The sequence below is a fragment of the Clinocottus analis genome, unplaced genomic scaffold (genome assembly GCF_023055335.1).
Source record: "Clinocottus analis isolate CAN_PGR_092001 unplaced genomic scaffold, fCliAna1.0.p SCAF_15, whole genome shotgun sequence".
Lineage (NCBI taxonomy): Eukaryota > Metazoa > Chordata > Actinopteri > Perciformes > Cottidae > Clinocottus > Clinocottus analis.
The window spans coordinates 10102080-10127096 of NW_027175876.1; the positions used below are offsets into that span (position 1 = coordinate 10102080).

At 40.7% G+C, this 25017-nt stretch overlaps 1 protein-coding gene across 2 annotated transcripts in view; it reads right to left on the reverse strand.

Annotated features, from left to right (window-relative positions):
- LOC137785553 (regulator of G-protein signaling 6-like) overlaps window positions 1-25017 on the reverse strand; it is a 78111-nt gene that overhangs the window by 1631 nt on the left and 51463 nt on the right. For both annotated transcript variants that reach the window (XM_068576892.1, XM_068576893.1), the window contains exons 3-17: window positions 19262-19358; window positions 17478-17528; window positions 16362-16468; window positions 14669-14720; window positions 13455-13519; window positions 13141-13217; window positions 12117-12198; window positions 11851-11925; window positions 11393-11494; window positions 10882-10943; window positions 7446-7556; window positions 6251-6376; window positions 3971-4157; window positions 1365-1454; window positions 711-764 (exon numbers count right to left, since the gene is read on the reverse strand). In XM_068576892.1, coding sequence (XP_068432993.1) covers window positions 711-764; window positions 1365-1454; window positions 3971-4157; window positions 6251-6376; window positions 7446-7556; window positions 10882-10943; window positions 11393-11494; window positions 11851-11925; window positions 12117-12198; window positions 13141-13217; window positions 13455-13519; window positions 14669-14720; window positions 16362-16468; window positions 17478-17528; window positions 19262-19358 — 1338 coding nt within the window. The remainder of the gene's footprint in view (window positions 1-710; window positions 765-1364; window positions 1455-3970; window positions 4158-6250; window positions 6377-7445; window positions 7557-10881; window positions 10944-11392; window positions 11495-11850; window positions 11926-12116; window positions 12199-13140; window positions 13218-13454; window positions 13520-14668; window positions 14721-16361; window positions 16469-17477; window positions 17529-19261; window positions 19359-25017) is intronic.

Sequence of the window (25017 nt, forward strand, 5' to 3'; positions counted from 1 at the left end):
TATTCTCCGCTCGGCTTCTGGCAATCAGCTTGTAGCTCCGTCACTGCGAGCTAAACACTCAACAAAGTCACGACTGTTTGCTGTCCTGGCTCCTCGATGGTGGAATGAGCTCTCCATCGACATCAGGACAGCAGAAAGTCTTCTTCCGTTGCAAACTGAAAACACATCTTTCCGACTTTACCTTGAATAAAGAAAGTAGCACTCGAGTAGCACTTAAATGGCACTTACTTATGTAGCACTTTGTAGTTTGACTTTCTTGAAGAAATGGCACTTTCTTGATTCTTGTTCGGAGTTTGTACTCATGGTTAAATGCACTTATTGTAAGTCCCTTTGGATAAAAGCATCAGCTAAATGAAATGTAATGTAAAGCTGCACCAAAGACACTCTGGCCCAGTTAGGACTGTGTTGATGGAAGAATTGGGAGGAAAAAAGTGTTCAGGGATCTCTTCATCCACAAGCTTCCTCTTGTTAGATGCCGTGATTCCCCTTAAAGATCAGCAGCTCATTTCTATGCATCCACATTCATAATATGGTGCTCTACGTTGTCATTGATGGTTGAATGTTGAAGGCAGGATGCAAGTCTGAACCCCAAAAACTGAGTCACTGTAATATTTCGTTCTTTTTGCTGGAATATAATTCCAAATCCCAAACTCTATGTCATTTAATGAATGCAGTGAAAGAGTTGAAAGCAGAGGCAGCGGGACACTCACCACACTGCGAGTGAACTTCTCCAGGGAGGTGCGGCGGCCCTGCTCGGTTTCAGGCTGGAGAGACAAAGACGAAGTGAAACGGTGGTCAAGTTCAACATTTCAGTGTTCAAAGCCCAAAAGGAATCATTAATATTATGCAGAATGGAATATGGTGTTATTATAATTATTGCCTTTCCACGTCCCTGCTTCATAAACCTCTGGAGGAATAGGTGAGAAGAGTTTGAATAGTTCCAGTGAATCAGCCCGAAGACATATCGTTGATGCTCATTCACAAAGCGGCCTCAGTGAGATCACTCCAATAATACTTTACTGTGACTTCTTTCACAGATTCATGTTTTTTCGGGCTTTTGTTGCCTTTAGGAAGATTGTCAGTAAGGGGGCAGAGAGATGACTCCATGCAGAAAATTGTCGTGACTTTTTAATGACAGTTTTTAATGGTTTTAGGCTTTAAAATGTTATTTTGTATAAGATTTGTATGACATGCTATTATTACTATAACGTATCCATGACACATGCAAGGCTCTTACTTTCCTCCTGGAAGTAAATATTGCTGACAATACTTACATACTTTGACTCAATGTAAGGGTCCATATTCCACTTATAATTCTTCCACCACTTGCACAATCATATAAATTCCCACAGACACACACTTACTTTCTTCCTCGCCATCAGCAGGTCCTGGTACACGTTGGAGCGCAGGAAGCGCGTGTAGCTGTCACTCTTCATCAGCTTGTAGATGTGGTCCTGAATGAAGGCAGTCATAAGAGATGTTTGCCAGCCCTTGTTTGGACGTATTTGCGTACTAATGATGTGCAAAACTTGTCAAAGTAGAAAAACAGAGATTACATTTGCAGATGGCATATGCAAACCAAGTGGATGCCATCAGGTTTGACATATTTGGGGATTCAATTTGGGAAAAAAAGAATTCAAACTAATATCCCTCCAGTTGTTCAGGCTGCTCAGTCTGGTCTACACAATCATACTGAGATGATTATATATTTATTATGCATGAATAATTTGTTTAAGGTGATCATTTCTCCCGAGGTTTCTTTTTTGATTGCACTAGATTGTAAGTGGCTGAAGAAGTGGAGGTCAATCATTATCTAAACTGGTATCAATCTTCCTTTTCCCTTTCCCAGTCATAAAAGTTCCCTCGACAGGGTGCTGTCCTGGGTCAGCATCGAGGAAGAACCAGTCGCCCCAAATTCTTTAGAGGCTTTCCTGACTTAAACGGGAAGATCGATAACTTTTGAGAATCCAGCACTGTGTTGTCATGCGAGGGTGAAACGGTGTAGATCCTTCTTCTGGGTGACTTGATGAGGAAAAAATGAAATGAACCCAATGATCCAATTATTTAAGAGTTACGGGGAATATAATCTTCAAAGGTTTTTCAGATTTTCTTTTGTATTCTCCCAGAAGGAAAACAATATTCTGAGGATTAAGACGTTGTTCTGCATGATTTGGCATAAAAAAAAGGTGGAGCTTCTATGAGCCTGTTCAAGATGTTCAACGAACCGTTTAGAAGATTTGACAATGAAATGTGTGAAAAATTGCAGAAGAAAGATGTTTGACAACAATGGAATAGTTGTGCTCATCTCACTGAGTATACATTATTAAACAACAGCTATAGGACCCAAAGTATATTAGCTTGACTAAAATGAAGGGAGTGTGACACCTGCTGGAGAAACAAGCTGGAGAGGATGAGACTACTCTCCTGAATGAACAGTTTCAAGGATCGTTGATTTAATCTCCAGCTGTGTGTCGTCTGGCTCTGTCACCCGTCAGTATCACGATGAATGAACACAAGAGGTCATGAGTCCATCTGGCTGTAACAACGGGATGTAGAACAACATTGAGACACTGGAAACCGTCACCTGTACTAACACCTGGTATAATGAAGTGGTACATTTAGATTTCACTGATATACTCAATGCACCCTTTATTTTAGTTTGATGCTTTTCTCTTTGCTATATAGGATGTTGTCTGTGTTTTCATTAAGAGAAAAAATAACGAGGGAACAGTGAGCGTGACTTTTCAAGGTTGTGTTGAACTGTTTTGTTGTTCAAATTTATATAAAAGGAGTTGTGAGAGTCAACTAATCAAGAGTCAGTGGAGCAAAACTGTATCACACTGCCAACTAACTAACTTTTCCCTTTTAAGCCTGTAACCGGAAAGTAGAGTTGACAGACAGCACCCAGCGCCAGCACGTCTTTCCTCTAACCTTATCATCCCTCAGCGAGGCCTATTCTCTAGAAATCACTGCACAATATAAACCCATTAGTTGACATTGGTGAAGCGTGTAAGAAAGACAAATGGGGCAGACAACAGTGTGGGATTGAGTTTCTGAAGAGGCAGCACTGACACTGATCACCTGAAGGGATACAAATTAAAAGGGAGATAAAGCCGTTGTGAATGGTGCTTCCAAAGGTTTCCTGCAGTGTGAGAGCTGAGCTGTGTTATTAGCGTCTACACCTCCTCCTCTTATACATTGGCCTCCGTAAGAACGCGTCCTTATCGCAGCTTCAGTCTGTGGGTGAGAAATCCTGTTCCACTGAATATCAACGGCAGATTTAAAGGTTTAGTTCCACCTTTTGATACCTTTTTCATGTCTGTAAGCTAACAATGTAGCTACAGTCAGCAGCTGATTAGCTTAGCTTGGGATGAAGCTCGGCTAATAAATAGTCCAGCAGACAACCCCAGTAAAAAATACTAACTGTCATTTTTTTTACAATATAATGTGTCAATTTGTGAGTTTTAAAGGAGCTGTTTGCAGAGCTTTTAAATTGAATTATTTATTTACAGACAAAGTGTCACCCAAACAGATCTCTCCCTCACAGGTGAGAATAAACACGACTGGCATTACCAAAAGAAACTCTGCATGGTATTTTAAGTACATGGATTATGTGCCTGCTCTCTCTTTTAAGTCTCATTTGTGAATGTCAGTTGTATGTACTGTTAGTCTTGTGTGTGGGGGAGGGAGGTAATGAGGTTCTGCAAAGTTTTTAATTCAAATTGGGAATGTTAAAACTGGAGTATCTGTGGGGTGAGGAAGTACGTTATCTATAATTGTGACAATATTCACCTCCACAGAAGTCTGTGTAATGAGAATGTTTGACTGGTTGGATGACTGATTTTCAAATCTAATTTTGAGTGTAACAACTTCTTGAGAAGGATGAGATACGTTTGCTTGAACTCAAACGCACTCTTCCTAATTAAACAGTCCAAACTGCGATCCCTCCCTGTGTCTTTTGTGTCCTCACCTGTGCGTCCTCGTAGCTGTACCGTCCAGGGTCTTTCAGGTTCTGGCTCGTGCGCTCGTAGCTGTGAGAGTCCAGGTTGATGGAGCTGGGTGCTCCCTCCGCCAGGAACTCTGCCCAAATGTCCTGCGCCCTCTGGGGAACGTCCTGCTGGGGCATCCTCTTCAGGCCCTGCACCGCCAACCAGAACCTGCAATACAGACCAAACTCCCCTCAGCTCATTATTTCACTTAAAGATCATGTCAAACAACGTAAATCAGTTTTTTCTGTTGTAATTTATCTGCAAGAAATGAAGCACTTTCACGCATTTATAATAAACAAGCTTTTGCCATGTAGCCCTTTAAGCCCTCACCACTAATTCTATTTATTGAGTTGTGTTTAGAGGTTTATACCATGTTTGTTTTCTTCATTTGTACCTTGTGACCTGATATACATTTTTCCCATGGAGAATTATCTTCACAAATCTGAGTGTAAGGTTGGAGCCTTTCACTTGTTTCCATGGAAAAATGATTGGATAAAAAAACGTTGAGATAAAGTTGTGTCAGTCAGATTGGACAACAAGAAAAGAAGACTCTTTAAAATATAAATTGTGCAACTTGGAAATAAAAATACTTTTACCACATCCCACTTTTATATGATTGACTGGTGTGTTTTGGGACGTTCAGACTTGTAAATATCCAGTAAAAGACAGTTGTTATAAAGAGAAGCAGACAATGAACTGTGGACCTCACAGGCAGCAGAGAGCCAGAGGCGGACTGCCTCCAATATTAGTTTTGTATCTCTATTGATCTCAGGACTGGTTCAGAGATAATAATATTGAGAGAGACACTCTGGGGTCTGCTTCTCGGTTTCTCACTCGTAGTGCTCTTCCAAAAGCTCCCTCATAAAAGCAAAAGCAATTAAAGGTCAGAAAAAAAAGAAACAAGAGGTAGAGAGAGCGGCGAGGAGGCGAGGAGGCCAGCAGTGATAAGGGTGTGCGCTCTCTGTCGGGTGCGTTATGTCCTTATGTAGCTCGGAGGCATCAATGACCTCCACGTTATCTCCGAGTTCATTCCCAGACTCTATGAAACCCAACACATCTCTCGTCTCCTCCTCTCTATCTCTGGTGTGTGAGATGGTCACTCTCCCTCTCTCACAAAGACTCCTGCTTATTGCTGCTCTGTTGCATGAAGGCCTGAACGCGATGAACGGCCATGAATCTGTACGTCGCAGAGAAGGATGGATTTAATATCACCGTGAATCAATAAGCAACAACGCTGTGAAATCAACGACTTCATTCAATTACAAGCGCACACACGCATTTATATTAGTGTAGCACACACACACACACACACACACACACACACATTTATATTAGTGCACATACTGTACAGGCACACACACGCACACACACACACACACACACGTTTACATTAGTGTTCATACTGTACAGACACACACACACACACACACACACACAAACACACGTTTACATTAGTGTACATACTGTACAGGCACACACACACACACACGTTTACATTAGTGTACATACTGTACAGGCACACACACACACACACACACACACACACACACACACACACGTTTACATTAGTGTACATACTGTACAGGCACACACACACACACACAAACACACACACACACGTTTACATTAGTGTACATACTGTACACACATCATTATTTGATATAATTGAACAGGTTTGCAGTCTTTATGCTAGGCTAGGCTAGAATTGCTAAGATTTTTTTAAAAATATGATCATATTTGTAAATATGTTCTTTGAGGGAAAATCATTTCAGAGAAAGCAGTTATGTTTCTTGCTGAGAAAAACTCTGAAAGTAACTGACTTCCAAATTGATCTCTAACTCTTCTCATGAATTTTGATTTCTGCTCCAGATCTCCTGTCCGCGATCAGGAAAGCACTTCACTCGTGGTTTGTTCCTTCCTGTGTTTACAAGTGCGCAGGTGGGTTGAAATGGTAGGTTGGAACAATAGAGATGCCAACGAGAAATCAGTCTTTTCTGGCTATTTTCAGAGAGCAGAGCTTTTAAATAACTGTTATACTCTTTTCACAAAGTCACAAGTAGAAATACACACAGAGTGTGATTACACAGAAAGTGTGATTGTTCAGCCTTAAATCTCCATCGAACATATTGTGTGTCAGCAAGTTGAACTTCTCTAATGCTGAACACCTCTTTCCTCCACTCTCTTTACAACAAACCCTGCATGTGAAATGAGCCACCACCATGCAGACGTAGAGGTTAGTGATCAGCTTCGTGAGCGCTCACCGCAGGTTTTCTGAGCTGAACTCTGACTCCAGGAACTTGAGGAAGAGCTCCTGTCCTGCCGGGTCCTTCAGGGCCTCCTCCAGAGAAAAGCCCCACTTCTTCATCCTCTGTAGACTGGGCTCCTTACTGGGAGGGATGGGAGAGGAGATGTTTAAATATCTCTATATAAACTTGAACCTGACGTTTCTGCAGGGTTGTTAGGATTCAAAGATATTTAATTAAAAGGAAATGGTGGCGAAAAGCTCAGTGTCGGCAGGACTGTCATGAGTTAAGATGAAGGGAAATGACTTTGAGGACTAACATGCAGTCAGTTGTCTAAAAGGGCTGAAGTTGATGTGAGATTGGTGTCAGGACAGCTGCCTTTTATGCCAACATTCATCTGAAATCAGTCACTTTCAATCTCAAAGCGAATGCATTTCTTCGATCCTACAATTAATAATTTCAGCTGAATAATTAAACCACATTAGGCACAATGATTATACGTCTGCTCTAATTAAATCCTGCATAATTCAGAACAGAGCGTAGTACAACTCGTTGAGCTGCCCTCTCTCATGCTGCAGTTCATTACATGTATTTGTCAAGAGAACATTTCAAAGAATAACTAATTATTTGACACTTAACAGGTGAAGCATTTGATTTGGATTGAATGAGAAAACTGAATGACTGCATTTTGTTCACTAATTCAGATAAAAGGCCAATCGCTTTCTGGTAAATATCCAGTGCTCAGTGCTGCTGTTGAAAGTGATCTGTTTCATTTTGGCATGGTTCAAGAAACAATACAAAATCAAGCTGAAAGACTCTTGATGATTGAATCTAGAATAAAAAAAATGTCTGTTCCAAAAGATATATTTCACAATGAACTATTTTTAAATAGTAGAAACAGCTCAAATTTAACAAATTTCCACAAAGAGTAAAGAAGAGTATTTTATTGGTTGAGCAAGGCAGGCCTATAACATTGTCGGAGTTTTTTTTATTATCAAAATGAATGGAGCAGAGAGAGAGAGTCTTTTTTTATTCCACACATCCTTTTTCCTTCTCAAAACCTCCCACCTACATAACCCAGAAAATACAACCTCTGTACTCTCTTAGCACTTCATATCTGACCGTGATATGTGACATGGAAGACAAACAAAATCAAGTGAGGGCATATTTACTGGCTATGAAAGAGACGCCGCTTTGGTTTCTGTTCTCATACCTGGCCTCCAGATCCCAGAGGGACGGGTCATCGCTGGTCCAGGGGTTGGGCGGCTCCAGTGTCGTCACAAACGGGTCATAGTCCACGTACTGCTCAGTGTAGCTTATCAGACTGACACACACACACACACACACACACAAAGTTTAACATTGCACTTATTTGAAATGTTTCAATATTCAATCAATCCATATTTCCTCCGTTCACCTGATGTAATTGTGACTTGAATGACATCTGAAGTTAATTAAGTAAATGAATAAACAAATTGTTAAGCAGAAACATCGGTTCTGATCAAAAGCTCAGGTGTGATCCTCCGACCGCTCTTTGATAGTCTGCAATGAACAAGAACCGAGCGACACGGAGGAGAGTAAAGTGCACCAGCGACTGCAGGACTGAACATGTTTTTCTGCTGGCAGTTCAAACTGCTGCTCAGGAACGTGGTTTCTTTACGACATCGTGGCCGCTGTTGCATCCCTCCATGACATAGTGCAGCATCTGTTGTAGCTCTAACACATTTGAGTAGCTACAAGCTTTGTAAAAAATATATATAAGTTAAAAACACAAACGAGTGGTCATGGCAAGTGTTTTATTCTAGGGGAGTCATGTAAATCAGCTCAACACTTCCTCTGAACCTGGGCAATAAAACTATAGTTTAGTATTTACACTCATTTAGAGCTTCCAATTGTGATGAGCATTGAATTAACATCGTATTGCAGCTGAGAATATAAACTCTGCAGAAAGCAACTTGCCAGTACTTTAGTCAGATTACTCTTTAAGAGTAACCATCGAGGCAATTGGACCTAAAGAGACACGTTGAGGCTTTTGCGTCGGGCCTGAGGAGCTTGTAAAGTAACAGATAGCAACACAACACTATCAGCAACAGAACCCAACAAATCAACCAAGAAAAAAAACTAAAACAAACATTCAGTCAAATGTAGGATGTGAGACAAAGACCATGGCTAAAACATACAGACCAGAGCTTATATGTACTGATAAGATCAAACAAAAGAGAAACGCATCTCGGCTGTTTGCAGAATGAGAGCACAAGGCAAGAAGACACTCAGGACATGGACAGCGACAGCCTGAACACAATCCTTCAACCCGCGCTGTTTCTTTGGGTGTTCATGTGCAGCGCTTTCGTGAAATGTGATCACCATGATACTCTCGTGAGTCTAGTTAAAAGACAGACAAGCAAGACTACCGATGCTCTTCAAAGCTTCGCACTTTGTTAGTTTTTATTCAGAGCAGAAAACCTCCAACAAAAAGAACAATGAACTCTGTTTAACTGGTTGTGACGCGTCATTCTGTGTCTGCCTTCGAGTGCACAGTGAGCGTCATCACACCTCTTCCTATGTGCGTCTATCAGCTCCTTTATGCTCTGAAAGAAAACAGCTGAAGGGTATCCCATTACAACTGGGTTTATGGACTTGTGTTTGGTATCATTGTCTTACTTCTATGAGCACAACACAGCAGGGAGATATATTATCTTGTTTCAGCAGCAGTTCAATCTTTCGGTGACAGCTGGATCTCTGACAGAAAAGCTTTGCAACCTGCAGAGGTATCTTATGCTTACCGACCCAAAAGTAATCCCACCTGATGAATCCTTTTGAATGTAAAGAGATTTAAAAGAAAATGCAGGATACTACTCGCCTTGACTGTTAAATATTTTGGGGTTAATGTCCCCTCCAGAGCAATTACACCCAGGTCTGCATGTGCAGTCCAGAGGTCAAAGCACCGGAGGAAGAGCAGCAGTGATCAGAGGATGGGACTGTCAGGCCAGGTACCACACGGAGGATAGAGACGAGAGACACATAATGTACCGTGTATCTATAGGGAGGGTGGACAACACACCAAGAATGCCTCTTCAACTTAATGCAATTCAACGCAATATCAGAATGATAAGTTCATAGATGTAACGTTTATGAAGCTTACAATGGGGACATCCCAAGTCTCTTCATCGCATCCATGTTTCTCTCACTTGATTTAATGGTGTTGAACTTCTACTTCTACTAATAAAGACAGTTATCATCACTAACTTAGTGGAGATGGTTGATCTCTGTTGTCAGTTACCTGGTTAACAAACTGCATTGAGTATTTATACACAGTGTGTGGTATTTATACTGTGTTCTGTCTTCTGCTTATAAGCACAGGACCGATGAAGAAGGAAGGGAGAATGCATTTGTCTTATTTATTATGTCCGTATGTTTTGAAATTCAGATTGGGACGCTATTATAAAATCATTATGGTTTCTCTTGAACGCTGGAATTGATTTATTCGGCTCAATGTTTTGAGGAAATTGAAATTACACAACTCATCAAACCCGACACTCAGGAAACGATCACGCCTCACGGGACTGAACGGAAATTACTATAATTGTATCCATAATAAAGTTATTAATGGAATTAACAGATTGTGAAAAGAAAAATCTTTCTCTATAAAGGGGACGTGTCGAGCGTTAAAACACTTCCTGGAAGCTCGCTCTCGTGGCTCCTCCATCATGGCTCCTCCTCGCTCCTCAGAGCAGAACAAGAGCTTTGGGCGGCCGTCAATCTGGCGACGCAGAACAACTTCCGGTTCCATCGTGGAGCGAGGACACGACCATTTAGAGACTCGGGATGTACCCAACGTGACCAGTTTGCTCTGACTTTAAGCATTTCTACCTGAATGCCAAAACCAAACCAGCCTCCAGTGCAAACAACGCTTACTTTATCAATTTGCTATTTTCTTCACCTTGACATCTGTCAGCACGCTAAATTAATAAACACATCAGTTTAATTCAAGTAGTTGATATAAATTCCACCTGACCATCTTGTCGATTGGGGTGCAGCGACATGCAGAATCATTTGTTGTTGCAGACGCCTTAAACAAGTGGCTTTCTTATTGCCATAGCTTGGACTATTATTACTACAATGACAGGGTTTTTGTTTAACTTTTTTTAAATAAAGTAAGATTTTAGGAGAGCAGACAAATGAGTTTAAAGAAAAATAATCTTTCAAATGTTTTCTAGCAACCAGATTAGATCATTAAAGAGAGGTTAGAAGATGCAGAAATGCTCTACGAGCGCTGCAGAAATACGCTTTCAATGGGCTGTGGGAGTGACATGCAACCCACGACACCTGTAAACATAACCCCACTCAGCCCCGAACATAAAGCAGAAATGCTGTGGGATTGAAACTCTGGTCACACTCACACTCTAATGCTCACGGACACCAAAACAAATGAGCTCCATCTGCCGCTGCTCTCGTGCAGATAGAATACAAGCCGGGGGAGCGCGGGTCTGTCTGATTATGAAATGGTCAGGCGTCTTCTTTATGAGAAAATATGGTGCCTCCTTCTCAGCTAACATGGTGTATAGATCACACAGATTATCAGCATGAAGAGACCTGCTCTTCATGATGTGCAGTATTTTTAGTGCTTTAGTGAGTTTCCTTCACTCTACCTTTCAGCAACTTTAGACATCTTCATACGGTGACGGTCTATCTGGGTGTTCAGGAACAGGATCTGGAAGAGGAGATCACAGGAGTCGGTTTATGTTGGTTTTGTACAAAGTAAGGAAACAAAACACTACATGAAATGTCTTGAAATTGTTAAATTGCAGCAAATGAGCATCTTGGTATTGGTATAATGAACCAACAAGACCATGTTTGAGTTGGTTGGCGTCCTCAGTGGTAATGTTAGTGCTACTGTTTCTCATAATTAAGATTCATTTTCCCATTAACCCGTTGCATGCGGGTGTTTTTGGTTGTCTTCTTGTTTTGGAAAAAACAATCTCCTCCAGAAAACATTAGAGTTCCTGCAATATTTGAGCATGTAGCATAAAGTGTAATATGCAAGGAAGAGCCTGTCAATATTGTCGTCAAGGATTGGACGTCATTGCCATCCAACAATATACAGCACAGTACAAAAATATGAATATATTTTTACACATATACACAAAGTGAGCGTTTTACCTCCTTCTCTATATCCTCCTTGGTGCCTTTGCTGCAGTGGTGTGAGGGCGTATGCATGGGGCTCTGAGACTGTGTCCCCTCCTCCACCAAACCGTACACTGACTGGAGGTTTGAAGCAGGAAACAAAGAGACACAAAGTGTACTTAAACTAAAAGTGTAGTAGAATTAAAAAGATACAAAATTGAAATTAAAAAAAAGATTCCTTGCATGAAGGAACAATGTTGTTATGATTGTGTTATTTGTCAATTTATGTACTCAGAAATTAAAGTAATCTGCATTTGAATGAATTCACATTGTTTTTCATGTACATTTATTGGAACCAGATAACAGTAAGTGAAGGTACATCTTTTTAATAAAGAAGAGCTTTTTTTCTTTCTTTTTCTAAATCTTAGAAAACCTTTCAATGACTTTTTAAAAAATATACCAAAAGCTTCACACCCTGTCATTGGAGCTTATACCTTCTTAACTCTATGGGGGTTCATTATGCGTCTACATTTCCTGATGTCCATCTCTGTCGTGTTCACACATCCAGGCTGGAGAAAACACAAGCAAAACATATTAATACTCTTTATTACAGTCAGTACGGCAGATTTTAAATGAACCCAAAGAGAGTGGATGATGAGAGAAATAGAGTGGATAGTAGATGTGTGGAAGATGAGGTAGACGGCTACAAATCACACACACACACACACACACACACACACACACACACACACAGGCTTACCACGGGTCTGTGGACGTCCCAGAACGCTCTCTCCTGACTGTCGAGGATCTTCCTCTCGGTTTTATCCTTTTTTCTGTCGATCCTGCAGATGAGCTCAGTCAGTGTGAGAAGTACAGCGTGCGGCTTTGTACACGCTGCCGTTGAATCAGGATGGAAGGATAAGCAGCGGAGAGAGATAGCCTGGAGATTATAAAGTCTGTACGCCCATCAGTTTTTAACAATACTGAAGATCATGTGTTTGAAGGTTTGGCATGGTCTGAGCGCCGTCTCTTGTGTGTGTGCAATGTTCACAAGCACTGATGTGTGCACACTGCAGCACTGACAGTACACACTGTGGGCCAATCTACCAAAAGGACATCCTTCCTTTGTAGTTCAAATAAACAAGCGTCTTACAGTGTCTTTACTTGGAAATGAAGGCTGTCGCCATCTTGACTGAATGCCATTCCCAGAGTTTAAATAATTACATTTGACCACAATTTAGTACTGTACTTTTGTACTACTTTTAACTAAGGTACTTTTAAGTTAAATTATTGTTTGCAGGTACACACACACGCACATACACACAAACCATGTAGAGTCCATAATGTTTTTCCTTGCATCTAAAGATCTTGTGGCTATGTTGAACATACTCTTCTCCACCTTAGTTTCAGTGCATCTCAATACATAAATCATGGGCTCAGTCCGGTATCCATCGCTTCTTTCCTCCTTTTCACCGTCTTCTGTCTACATTTTCCAAGTCCTATATGTTCCCAAAGCTCACTGTCTGTCATTGCTGAGTCATGAGAAGGATTCATCACGTGGTGCAGGATCATAAAGCAGTGGACCTCAGAGACCCCACCAGACAGTTAATGCTGTTAGAAGCCCCACTGCAGGAGGTTAATGGAGTCTGTCAGAAACACTCACAGTTCATGATATGGGATGTCACACGCTGAGCTTTTATTGTAGTGTTTTTCTTTTAGGTGTGAGTGGCATCACTGCATGCATGGTAGTTGTATGAGTTGCTGTGGTAACGGAGCACACTTACTTGACCTGGGCCTCAGCCTGCATGTAGATAAACTCCCACTTCCTGGCAAAGGCTCTCTGCAGCCTGGCGAGGTTCTCCTGTTGCAGAGGAGAGACACAGAGATATGTTGTGATCAGAAATCTTAAAAAGAAACATAACAACACTTCATAAAAATGAAACCACAGCTTTGAAGTTTCTGAGATTAAATAGACATCTTATATTGTTACAGATGCACATGAATCTGACCTTCAGGGGATTGGGATGTTCTGCCTTGAGCTTTACACAAATCAATGAGAAGTATTGATCCGTTTCTAAAGGAAAGATCGAGCACTCACCGCTTCATAATCTGCCAGCTCCAGTCTGGTCTTGTTCTGCATAGTCCGCTTGCACAGGTAAATGGCTGCGAGAGGGAGGAGATGCAGCCGAAAACTGGGATTCGTCAGTAGGCCTCACACTCCCTTTCATCCATGCAGCTCTCATCCTCTATGCACCTGCCTCACTTCTCCTCACCTCCCATGGTATGAGAATATAATCAGTTTTGGAGGTCGCCTGTCCACCTGTGTGAAGAGGCGCTGGGCCCTAAACTCCAACCATGGCTGCCTCTGAGACCGGATGAAGGGAGCATCTCGCTCAGTGGGAGGCCATTGGTATTTATATTTAGGTATGACCTGGTACATAGGTGTGTTTAGACCTATAAAAAGGTATCATGAAGATTTTCATGATGTAAAATACACTGTATATGATACAATATCCACTTAATGTTTCCTCAGAAACTGAAAATAATTAAATCCTTGTATTGTTAGCAGCCAGAGACCCACTACACCGTGTTGAAAAGAAACTGAACTGCAGCCTCTGAATAAAACGTTACATGAGATTGAATTGCACATTTGGCAGAAACCACATATGACTGATTAGTCAGTATATGAAAACCAACTTATTGGTCCAGCCCAAACCTGAATAAATATTGTTTTTGACGTGTCACCTCGACACATTTGCCTCTAAAGCAGAAACTGAGACAATTATCTAAACAGTATAGCTGTTTAACATCGTGGGAGTTGAGCTTTAGATATTCAGGTACAGCTACACAATAATGTGTTTTCAGTCTTTATTTAATTAGATGTTGCTTGGTGAAGATAAAAGAAGATTTGTAGAAATATAGTTTAGTGCCGTTTTGGATCCAGATTGATCCCTTTATTAGTTCTTAACATAGACAAGTAATGTCACAGTTATGTAACAATCATTGTATTGTGTTGATTTTGGTGTAGAATTCACTCAACTTTAGCCTCATAGGCACTTAAAGCGCTGTGCATGTGATTTACAGACCGAGTAATATTACAGTCGAGACATCGATACTGATCATCACTCTTCAGACATCGTGTTGTCTTTCTGTGCCGTTCAGTGTTGCTACGTATTTATATTACAACACTATTCAAGGATTATTAATTTTGATACTCCTTCAAACATGGAGGAATCCATACTGAAAGAAGATTCATCACAAAGATGTGTTCAAAATAAAATAAAAACCAAACTGTTAATGTATCCCTCTTACCATAATCTGTGTTCTCAGGCTCCCAACAGTTGGACGGCCAAAAATACGGTGCCTGGCGGGAAAACAAAGTAGAAAAGTGAGCGTGCACATGATTGCAATACAAATGTTTTCATTAACAGTGTTGAACAGACTCAGAACAGCTGACTCCTACAACTTTTCTCCTCGTAAGCGGCATCCTGGGGTACTGCAGAGGCGTGGGAGTACTGCAGCAGCACAACAAAGTGAGCAGCGATGAAAGCTGCACAATAAACAATGGGAGAGCAGAATAATGACGCCAACAGGCAAAGAGATGTTGGTAAGATTGTCTTTTGACACGGCTCGCAGGGGTTTGAACCTCAGTTTGTTGTGAAAACCATCTTTCAATGAAGAGAGATTGTTACAGGGAGTTAATTATTTAGATTCTCCTCCTCTGTGTTTCTCTTTGCCTGGAAAAGGAAATACTAATGAATAGTGATTATCTGTGCAGCTTTGGTGATGGTGAATGACCCTCCTCCTCCTCCTCCGCCTCCTTTTCCTCCTCTTCCTCCTCCTCCTCCGCCTCCTCCTGTCTTCCACTTCACTTTGAAGGAGGAGAACCAAGGTCAAAGCCCGGTAATGTGCACTTCTGTCTCATTTAATTAAACTGCCTCTCTCGCTCCGGTCTCCAACAAGACTCAGTGAAAAGGAGGAAGATGCCACACAGAGATCATTCTTATCTCATTGGTGCCGCCTTGCTGTTCCCCGCTGAGGAATGAAAACAGTGTTTCCTATTTTTAATTAGGAAATTCTGGATACAACTGTCTAACATAATTAATCACTGCCTTTAATGGCACCGTTTTATCTGCCAACAGTCGAGAAGTAAAATGTCCTTTTTGTCCCTCGATGAGACGCTAATGCTAGCGCACTACTCCACTACAGGATTTTGGACGCCGCCTACTCCCCCGAACCCAAACCTGCATCCCTCCCTCGCTTGATGAATATTTCAACAGCTCACCATTCATTTTTAATCGGGTCACAGGATCCCAACATCGTACTGAAAGGAGCTGCGGACAGTGCCTTTTGTCAAGACGTCTGTGTTGTAATTACATTACACAACAAGTAATCTTCCACGGTTGATTAAAGTCTTTATGAAAAGTACGCGCTCTCACAATCAGATTAACGTCGCTGGACTTTTTTTTAATATCGCTCACACTAATGCAGGATTAGTTTGAGCTTAGGTCTGTTAGGAAAGGCAATTTGCATTTATTGAAGAAAACATCTGTAATCCAATCAAATAAAGAGCCATTAGTAGAAAATCAAGCAATTCCAAGAATGGCATTCGAGTGGAGGCCCTGGCTTTGCGTATTTTAACCACTTATCAAGCTTTTTCCACTGGCTGAAATGTCAACGAGTGATGACTTCATGCATGTAATGGTAACTATAACAATATTTTAAAAAATTAATACGTTAGCCTTGTTGGCAACATTCGATATTCCACTTAGTATCAGGTAACAATAGACAAAAAGAGTCAACCACCAATTTCAGGAGTCCCGACTGACTATGTAACCCTCTTTTGCCCGAGACACACCAAAAAGCAAACGTTCACAGAAATCTCTTCGGTGCGCGCTGTCGGTCTTGAACCAAACTAAATATAGAGAACATGTTCTATTGATACTAAAAGCAGCCACGTCCGCCTGCTGCAGCCTCCTCCGTGTCTTTGTCATGTCTTGCTCACCTGGAAGCGGTAGAAAGTGCCGTCGTCTTTGAGGGAGAGGACGTGGTCTGAGATGGGGAAGAAGTACCCCTGCGCCGCAATGAGACTCCCGATGTGCATGGCCTCCACTGTGACAGGAAGAGAGCACTGTGATCACTGTGGGTTCCTCACCACGGGAATCTGCTCAAACCGCCACTTGCAAGGGAATATATATATATATATATATATATATATATATATATATATATATATATATATATATATATATATATCTATCTATCTATCTATCTGTTATCTACTTGGATGGAATCAACTCGGTCGTAGCAATATTAAGACAATCCAACGAGACACCGTGAAAGGGATGTTTTAGGGAATAATGTGAAGCAGCTGGCAAATATAACAATCTTCAGAATAGGATTTTCTAAATTGGAAGATCTGGAGAAAAAAAAAGCCATTAAAGGAAACCTAATGGCTGCATTCAAAGCATTTTATAACAGTTTACCATCTTCCATAGACTGTTGGTTTCTCTTCAATGGAAATTGGATTTCAGCTATAGGATCCAGCACTGAGGTGGTTTGACTGCAGATGTACATGATGACTCACAGATGGACTCATCCAGGCTGTGGGCTATTGCACGAACAATAAACACTGCTCTCCCACCACCACGCCTCTGGTCAGCTCGTCGAAACAACACATTCACAACTGAATAGAGCTGTGTTGTGTTAAAGCCTGTGTTTTCTTATTTCCCTGCTCATTATGTTGTTTTTGGACTGTATTTATGTCTGTTTAAGATCAAACGTAAGGCGAACTGCAAAGATCTTCTATTTATTTCTAACATTTCCCGTATTTTCTGAAAATATAACATTTACCAGATGTCTTCCTGTATGACCTGCAGTGTCTACCACACAGTGTCTGACCTTTCATAAAGTGGACTGCTGTGACAAACTCCTGCCATCTCAACATTACGATATATATACAATCTCAATTGGGAAATGATGCAACCATGTTTCTGTGCATACTTCTTACATTATTTACATGGATTTTAGTGAATACAGCTCTGTAGTTTGAACAATATTGTTGTTGACATTCAGCAGTTCAGTCTGATCAGTATCAGAAGGATCATTTGTCAAAACCTACCTGGATCCTCCATGGACAGGTTCTTCATCATCCACTGTACAATATCTGTACCTGAATCAGACAGAGGAAGACACATGATGATTATACAGAGTTATGAATACATACCTAGAGATGCCATCCATACTCCTTTGAGCAATTTTTGGAGCTAAATGTGTAAAGTTTTGTCAATAAGACATAATGTTAATTAAATGAACAGCAAGAAGGGTCCAAATTAACTCAAAAACTGCATTTGAAATCATGCTTAATGTGACATTCAATGTTTAAACTAATACAATTAAGTCTGAAAACTAAAATAAATTAAATAAATAATAAAATAAATAATCCAATGAAGAAATAATAAATATTCTCACTGCTTCATCTCAAACAGTCTCAAGTCTGCTCACATTTAAAATGTTGTGATAATTCACGATGGGTTAAGATATTAAAAGTGCAGATTTTCATCTTTTCGGTGCTTTCCTCTTTGCTTTCTCTGAATCTCGAGGGAGGCCGGATTAAATTCTCCAGCATTCATTAGTTTTCTGGCCCTCAGTACTCTGCTACAAGCATCTGAGCCGCCGCTCTGCACATCCATCCGCTGCTGTAGCGATTGTGTTTATTGATATGCTCTGCTTATGGCATGTTGGGGTAATGCAGTTTCCATAAGTGCAAGGACTGAGAGAGAGAAGAAGAATGTTAACAGCCTCTCTTTGTTTCCATCATTGTCAGGGGTGTGTCAACGCCACTGTGGCTCCAGACTTTAAAGTGATTTAGATTATCAATCGAAGCAACAACAACCGGCTTCAATCTCCACCTGAGAGGTACAACTGCCTTATAATCTTATTATTCTTCTACTTTGTATTGTCTTGCGCTTTTCTCACTAATGCAGTTCAACACATTGACACCTGCGGTCTCCAGCTCTCCTTAAGCAGTTGGATGCTAATGGCCTTGCTTAAGGGCACCTTGGCAGTAGCAGAACAACTTTATTCATTACGTTTCAACACTCGCACTTTCATTCAAACGTTGAGTCACATGTTGTCCTCCCACTGAGCCACTGCTGAAGAAATGGAGCAGCAGCCCAAATAGAAGGAAACAATCCATCCGCATTCAAAGAGAGATAGAAAGACGAATAGATGGATTGATATTGAAAGTTAACAGGAAGTAGATGCCTGAAAAAAGTAAGACTATCCTGGCCAGAATGCTTGTTTGATGAAAAACGAATACATATTTTTGACGAGCCTACAGATAATTATTCCCCATCCCTGCAGCTCTACTAATCTTTTACATAATCCAGCAATGAGAGGAAATAAAAGACAGTGGAAAACATGATAGTTCTCTCTCGGGAGCGAGGCTGACGTAATGTGATGTTTTCAGAAGGCAGCAAAGCGTCTTTGTGAGGAAGACAAGAAAAACTGCTGTGTGAGTCCCGTTTCTTTTTCACCATGGAGACAATCTGTCCTTTTACATATTCGCATAGTTTTAGATGTCTGAGCCAAACCTGGACCATGTGTGGCAGAGCAGAAACTATTCTGGAAAGGTAATCTTGCAGATGTTTTGGAAGGCAGTTACAACCAAACAGTTTGTAGCTTTTAGGGTTGAGGACTTGTTGTTTTACAAGGATTTCATTCAATAAAACAAGGAGAGCACTGAACAACCCCAAAAAAAACTGAAAACAGGATCCGCAAAGAGGATCGGGAGACGATGTCCTCCGGGCCTCCATTTGACTTTCTCCCTTGTAACAGTTTGTGTTTGCACGGTGCAGACTTGAGAGTGAGAGACCTTAACATCCTTCTCCCCGCACTTCTTACCTGTAACCACACTGGGGATTTTGGTCATGAAACTTTTCACAGTCCGGATGGGCACGCCCTCCGTCTCATCCTGGATAAGAGTGACAATGTCTTCAATCTGCAGAGGAAGGCAGGCAAAGAGGACAAAAAGAGGGACAAAGACAAACAGGGGAAAGTAGATACAGTTAAAACCTGTAAAGATTAAAGACCAGACATGTTAAACTGATCTGTGTAAAGAAGCTGCCTGTGAAATAGACACAGCTTTGTGGACCTCAGCACAAGGTTTGGGTGCTTTCAGAGTTTCTGGCGTACCAAAGCATGTGATCAATTTAACCATGAAATACTAATGTTTTTATGTGCTAGCAAGTGTGAACCGTCTGGAAAAAATGCTGCCGGAAAACAAATTCATTTGGAGTAGTGAGCTCATGCTGCGCTCGTGGTTCTCCACGCTGCCATCACTAATTTCTCACTGGTTTATCTTTAAGATTGATCCGTCGCTCTAATGCTCTGCCCGAGAATCCAGTTTTATAAGTAAATAAATCACATTAAGGAAGTGATCCCATTTCATGGGGCCTTTACGCATGCAAAATACAAAAGCTGTAATCTGATCTTTTTACGCTTGCTGTAGATTTGCTACAAAAGCTGAAGATGAGGTTCAGCTGGATCAGCACGTGCTGTGGGCCTTTTATCACAACTGTACAGATATTAAAACACAACACCCACTTTTCACTGTAGCAGCCAGATCTGTTGTTTTGATTGCAATGTTGACACCCCCTCTCTGCACAGATGCTTTCTTGTTTGTGTCAGTGAGTGGGATGTGATAAGTTGGTGGCTTTGGAGACAGCTTACTCAAAACTACCAGAGATTTCAGCACTTATACGAAAAGGAACGAGAGAGGGAGGAGGGCTGGACGTTTTATCTTACACCTGGAGCATTAAAGAGATCACATTGAAGATACAAAATACGACCACATTCACAAGGATGCACAGATTAAAAAAAAAACTTTGAAACCAATCCATAAAAAAGCTTTCTCCCTGGGTCTGTGTGAACCAAGTACTTGTGTTGCTTTGACATAACCACTAAGTTGTGTCATCTTTTTACCAAACAGAATCAAGTAGTTTTAGTACTTAAACATACTAGCGTTTAATGTTTTGATTTATTTCCATTTAACTACATGTTTTAAACCCTAATTGAGGAGAAAATATGTTTTCCCCGAACAGTCTTTGAGAGTGCAGTTTAGTTGTATGGTGATGTGAGTTTGTAGGGGACAGGGTCCACTTGCTCTGTTCAATTTCTTGTCCCTTTTAGCTTCGTGAGTATATTTATAATCTTGTTATTAGTGGAGTACAATTCTCGCAGGCACCCACACTGGGTCAAAGCTTACATGACTAATTCCACAAAAGCTTCACACACACTCTACTTAATGTACAGTGCTTTAGATAGACACAACACACTACACGTCCTACACTGTAAAAATGTTTCAAGGTCTGTTAGACAGACATTGTTTGTATTATTCATTGCTGATTTTTGATTGAATAAGTACATTGCAAAATAGTTGTGTGAAATGTCCTCAAGTACAAGAAAAGTAACTCATTCTAACTGCTTCATATTTTGACACTTGATCATATTAGCAAGAAAATGTGCATATTTGTATCAGATGCACCTCAAGGAGGAAATGCAGGATGAGGGCGAGACAACAGAAGAGAAATTAAGCTGCTTCTTAAAAACAAAAAGGACAAAAGCAAAATATTGGTTTTGGCCTTTGCATTTTGCGCAGCAGCTTGTTGAATGTTTCTTCTGCACTCGACAGCGTGACCTTCACAAAGGTTTCCTCAAAATGTCACGATTCTTTGTTTGGTTTGGATCATTTCATGATAACCATCTAATATGTTTTATAAAATACCACATGCTGGACATATTTCCATTGTTGTCCTGGTATTTCATCGTCCACCAACCCAACAGGGATGGACACATTGGCCTGAAATACACTAAAGGTTAAGGACTGATCGAAAAGGCTAAATATTAAAGAAAAGAAAAGCTCAAGAGGCTCATCTCATTCACCTCCAACAAGGTGTTTCCTCACAACATGAAAACTGGAAAGCCTTCTGTTTCTACATCATGGCCGTCAGTCTTTTGCCACCCTGTCCCTCCTTTCAGTTGAGAGAAACCGATCCTGGCTGTCTGCCATAAGCTCGGGCTACACATCAGAATCAATATAATAATACGATTCTAACAAGACCTTGATGGTGTGTGGAGACAGCTGCTCAGATTACTTTAATGGCCTCCGCTGTCACAAACAATTCACTGCTGCCCCACCAATCAAACGGGTAATCACTACAGGTTTATGACAGACTACAACAGCCATCAACTCAACAATTTTAAGAGAAAATACAAAACTGCTGCACGGCTGTCTGATCGTAAAATGCTGACATTATATGTGTTCAATGGAGAGTAGTGAAATGAAAATGCATGACTCCTTAGGCATCAGGGGACGTTTTCCTTTACATGAATACAACAAGTTGAGTAATAGTTGTTAGATATGTCGAATTAAGAGTAATACTCGAAGGCGTCATCTATGAAAGCCACGGTTCAAAACTCAAGCTTGAAGACCTCGACAAAAAGAAATCGGCCACATCAACAATGACTGAGCAGAAACTGAGAAACAATCAAAAATGACTAGAGGAGCATCCCTTTAAAGTTACACAACGGACCTGAACACGCCTGTGTTTCCCTGTGTTTTACGGATGTGCGAGGGTGCCCGTGTGTTTGTTTCTGTCTTGTCCTTTTGTGCAATCAGGTGGGAGCAGATTTCATCAGAGTTATTGCCACTCCAGTTAACACCCCGTGGGGCAGTGGGCCGCCTGATTGCAGCGTTATCGCCATGCGCTTAGCATGGACCAGCTAGTGGGCTGCAGACAGGTGGGCTTAAGGGTGGGGAGGGCGATGCTGTTGATTGTTGTTTAATGATCCCTTTGGGCCACAGAATGGCCTCACCAGTGATGCTGATGCCATCGCCTCCGTCCCTCAGTAATCTGTTTATCGTTTGAGTGGGCATCGGTCTTACTCGAGTCTCATACAAGACAGGAAGAAGCTTCTGATGGATAGCCACGTGTAGGGAGGCAAAAATAAGCACAATAATCTTCAAAAATGATATTATGGCGAAGGTAAGATCGTCTTTAGAAAACATTGAAGCCATTCACGGTGAGGGGAGTATTCAAATGTTTTGCTTCCAAATACAAATATTGTGTCGAAAATAAATGGAAAAATATAAATAAAAATAGGGATACTCATTCAGCAGAATAACCCCTTGCAGAGTAATAATTTGTTAAATATTATGGTTATTTATTATGTAAGGAAGATTTCTATGTTTTAGCTGGTTGAGATGAAGCTGATTTAAAATATTGGTATTTGTTTCTGAAATAAGTGCATATTTTGTAAAATGATCATGTCTTTGGAATAAAAATGTTTACAGTAAAATAAAATAAATATAGTGGAATAAAAAGTAGAATTTGTACTATGAACTAAAATACTGTAAAACTATTAAGTCAGATCACATTGAAATTCTCAATAAACTACTTCAAAAGTACTCTGGCACTTTAGTGAATGTACTTGTTATTTCGCACCACTGCTTTTCAGTCCAGATCTCACAGACTTTATGACTAAATGGATGTCATCTCAGTCTATATTTCATGCTTCTGTACATGTCCAGGGGGTTTCAGTTGTCCTGGGGAACAACTCATTTTATAGTCTGAACATTTATTTAACCTAAAACACGATGTTGTCTCTCTTAGCCAAAGAGAGAACAGTAACTTACACTTTCTTTAGATTTAAAGATAACATGTTCTCATTTTCCACATGACGCGGCCAGAATATCTCTTTGACCCATAACCTTGTATGCGCAACTCAAATAAATGCAGAGGAGGCAAACAAGTACACGTGCCTCTGCAATAATACCCCTCTGGCCCTGAAACAGCTGCAAAGAGGCTTTCTTTACTCAAAGATACATTTGTGATCTTTGAAGAGGAGACAGACGAGGCCATCCCAGTACTATAATGAAGCAGGTAGAAACATCCTGCTGAGAGAGAAAATGTCAGCTATGGCCCAGAGGAAGCCTGCGCAGGGATAACCGGGTAACATATGTTGAGAAAAAATAAAGAAAATTACCTCGTCGGAACCATGCAGCTCTGGGCCTTCCAGTGACAGGCCTACATTCAGTATGCATTGACGCTTCTGATAGTTTATTATTATTTTTGATGGGGGGGATTACAGCAATGATCATGAAATGTAAAGCATCACAACACTCTTCAAATGGTGTATCATAAGTCTCAACCATGGTAACAGTATCAGTCTTTTTTTTACCAGCTGTAAGGTTTTGAATCGATGACAGATGGTCATATTTTACATACCTGAGGAGAGTAACATTGCACTCCATTAATCAATTCATTTAGATTTTTGGGGAGGCAAATGTGTGATCTGTGATCAGACCAGATGCAAATACATTCATTTATTTAACTTTCACCAGATCTTCACAATCAAGTGCTGAAACGCCACACTGATTGCCAGGTGGTCTTTTGTGCTTTAAGTGGCACTGCATACGGAAAAGGAACACGCAGACAGAAAGTCAAGTGACAACAAAAGGAAAAGGAGACTTGAGATGAAGGGTAAAATAACTTGCTGATAGCCACCCAAACAGAAAATATCATGAATATTACCAATATTACATATTAGCTGCAACCGTGTACTTGCATATATCCTCCTATGCATGCATGGGTCGTGACTGATGCAGGAGGGTGGGGCTCAAACAGAGGGGGCAGGGTTAAGCCACACCCAGAGGAACGCTCGACTGAGGTCAGAAAACCCGAAAATGCATTTTTGCACTTGCTGAAACTTGTAAATATCATAAAAGTGTATTTGCCACAGCGGTTATTTTGTGCAATAGTCACAAATCCAATGGAATACTAATGAGCATTAAATTCCCTCGAGGTAAACGACGAGTGCAAATGGCCGACCTTCGATCTATTAATGGTGGAAACCATATGCACCGACTACCTGTCAGCTAAGCATGAGCACTTTCACCAAAAATAATCTTTTGGGGAGGCATGATGGGTACCTATGGCCATCACTGATGTATTATTACCAACACTATATCATATACATCTCCAAAAGGTGTCTTATGTCCATGAATGAAGCTTATCAGGTCCTATTTAAATAAGGTAAGTGGTTAAAAGTAGCCATAACATTAAATACAGATCCAGTGACAGAAAGCTGGATTTTGGCTCAACTTCTGGGCGTGAAATAGATTCAAAGAAACTTAATCTGCATTTTAGGTCAATGTCATGCACATATCTTTTTATCATGTTTATTTTGGAGCCGTTTTAAAGTCTGACACGATATGTCTGAGGAGACTCATTATCTACACTCAACCAGCACGCCGTATTTTATAGCACCACACACTTTCCCCACATTTGATTTGTCACTAAAAATAACTTAATTATGAGCCCTTGAAATGGAAAGCAGCTCATTTTAGTAGCAGCTCTTATAATATGATGTTATACACAGAAAGGTTGAGCATCATGTTGCTAGAGTTATCCAATTATCAAAGGTTTGGAAAGGTGCCAATAAAAGTGACAAAACGCTACCAATTAAATATGTGAGTTGTCGAGCAGATTTAAGAAACTATACATAGTGTACCTCAAAGGATCAATGAAGTATATATGTATGTGAATTGCTTTCATAGTAAAATAAACAACTTAAAAACATAAGCATCACCTAGGAAG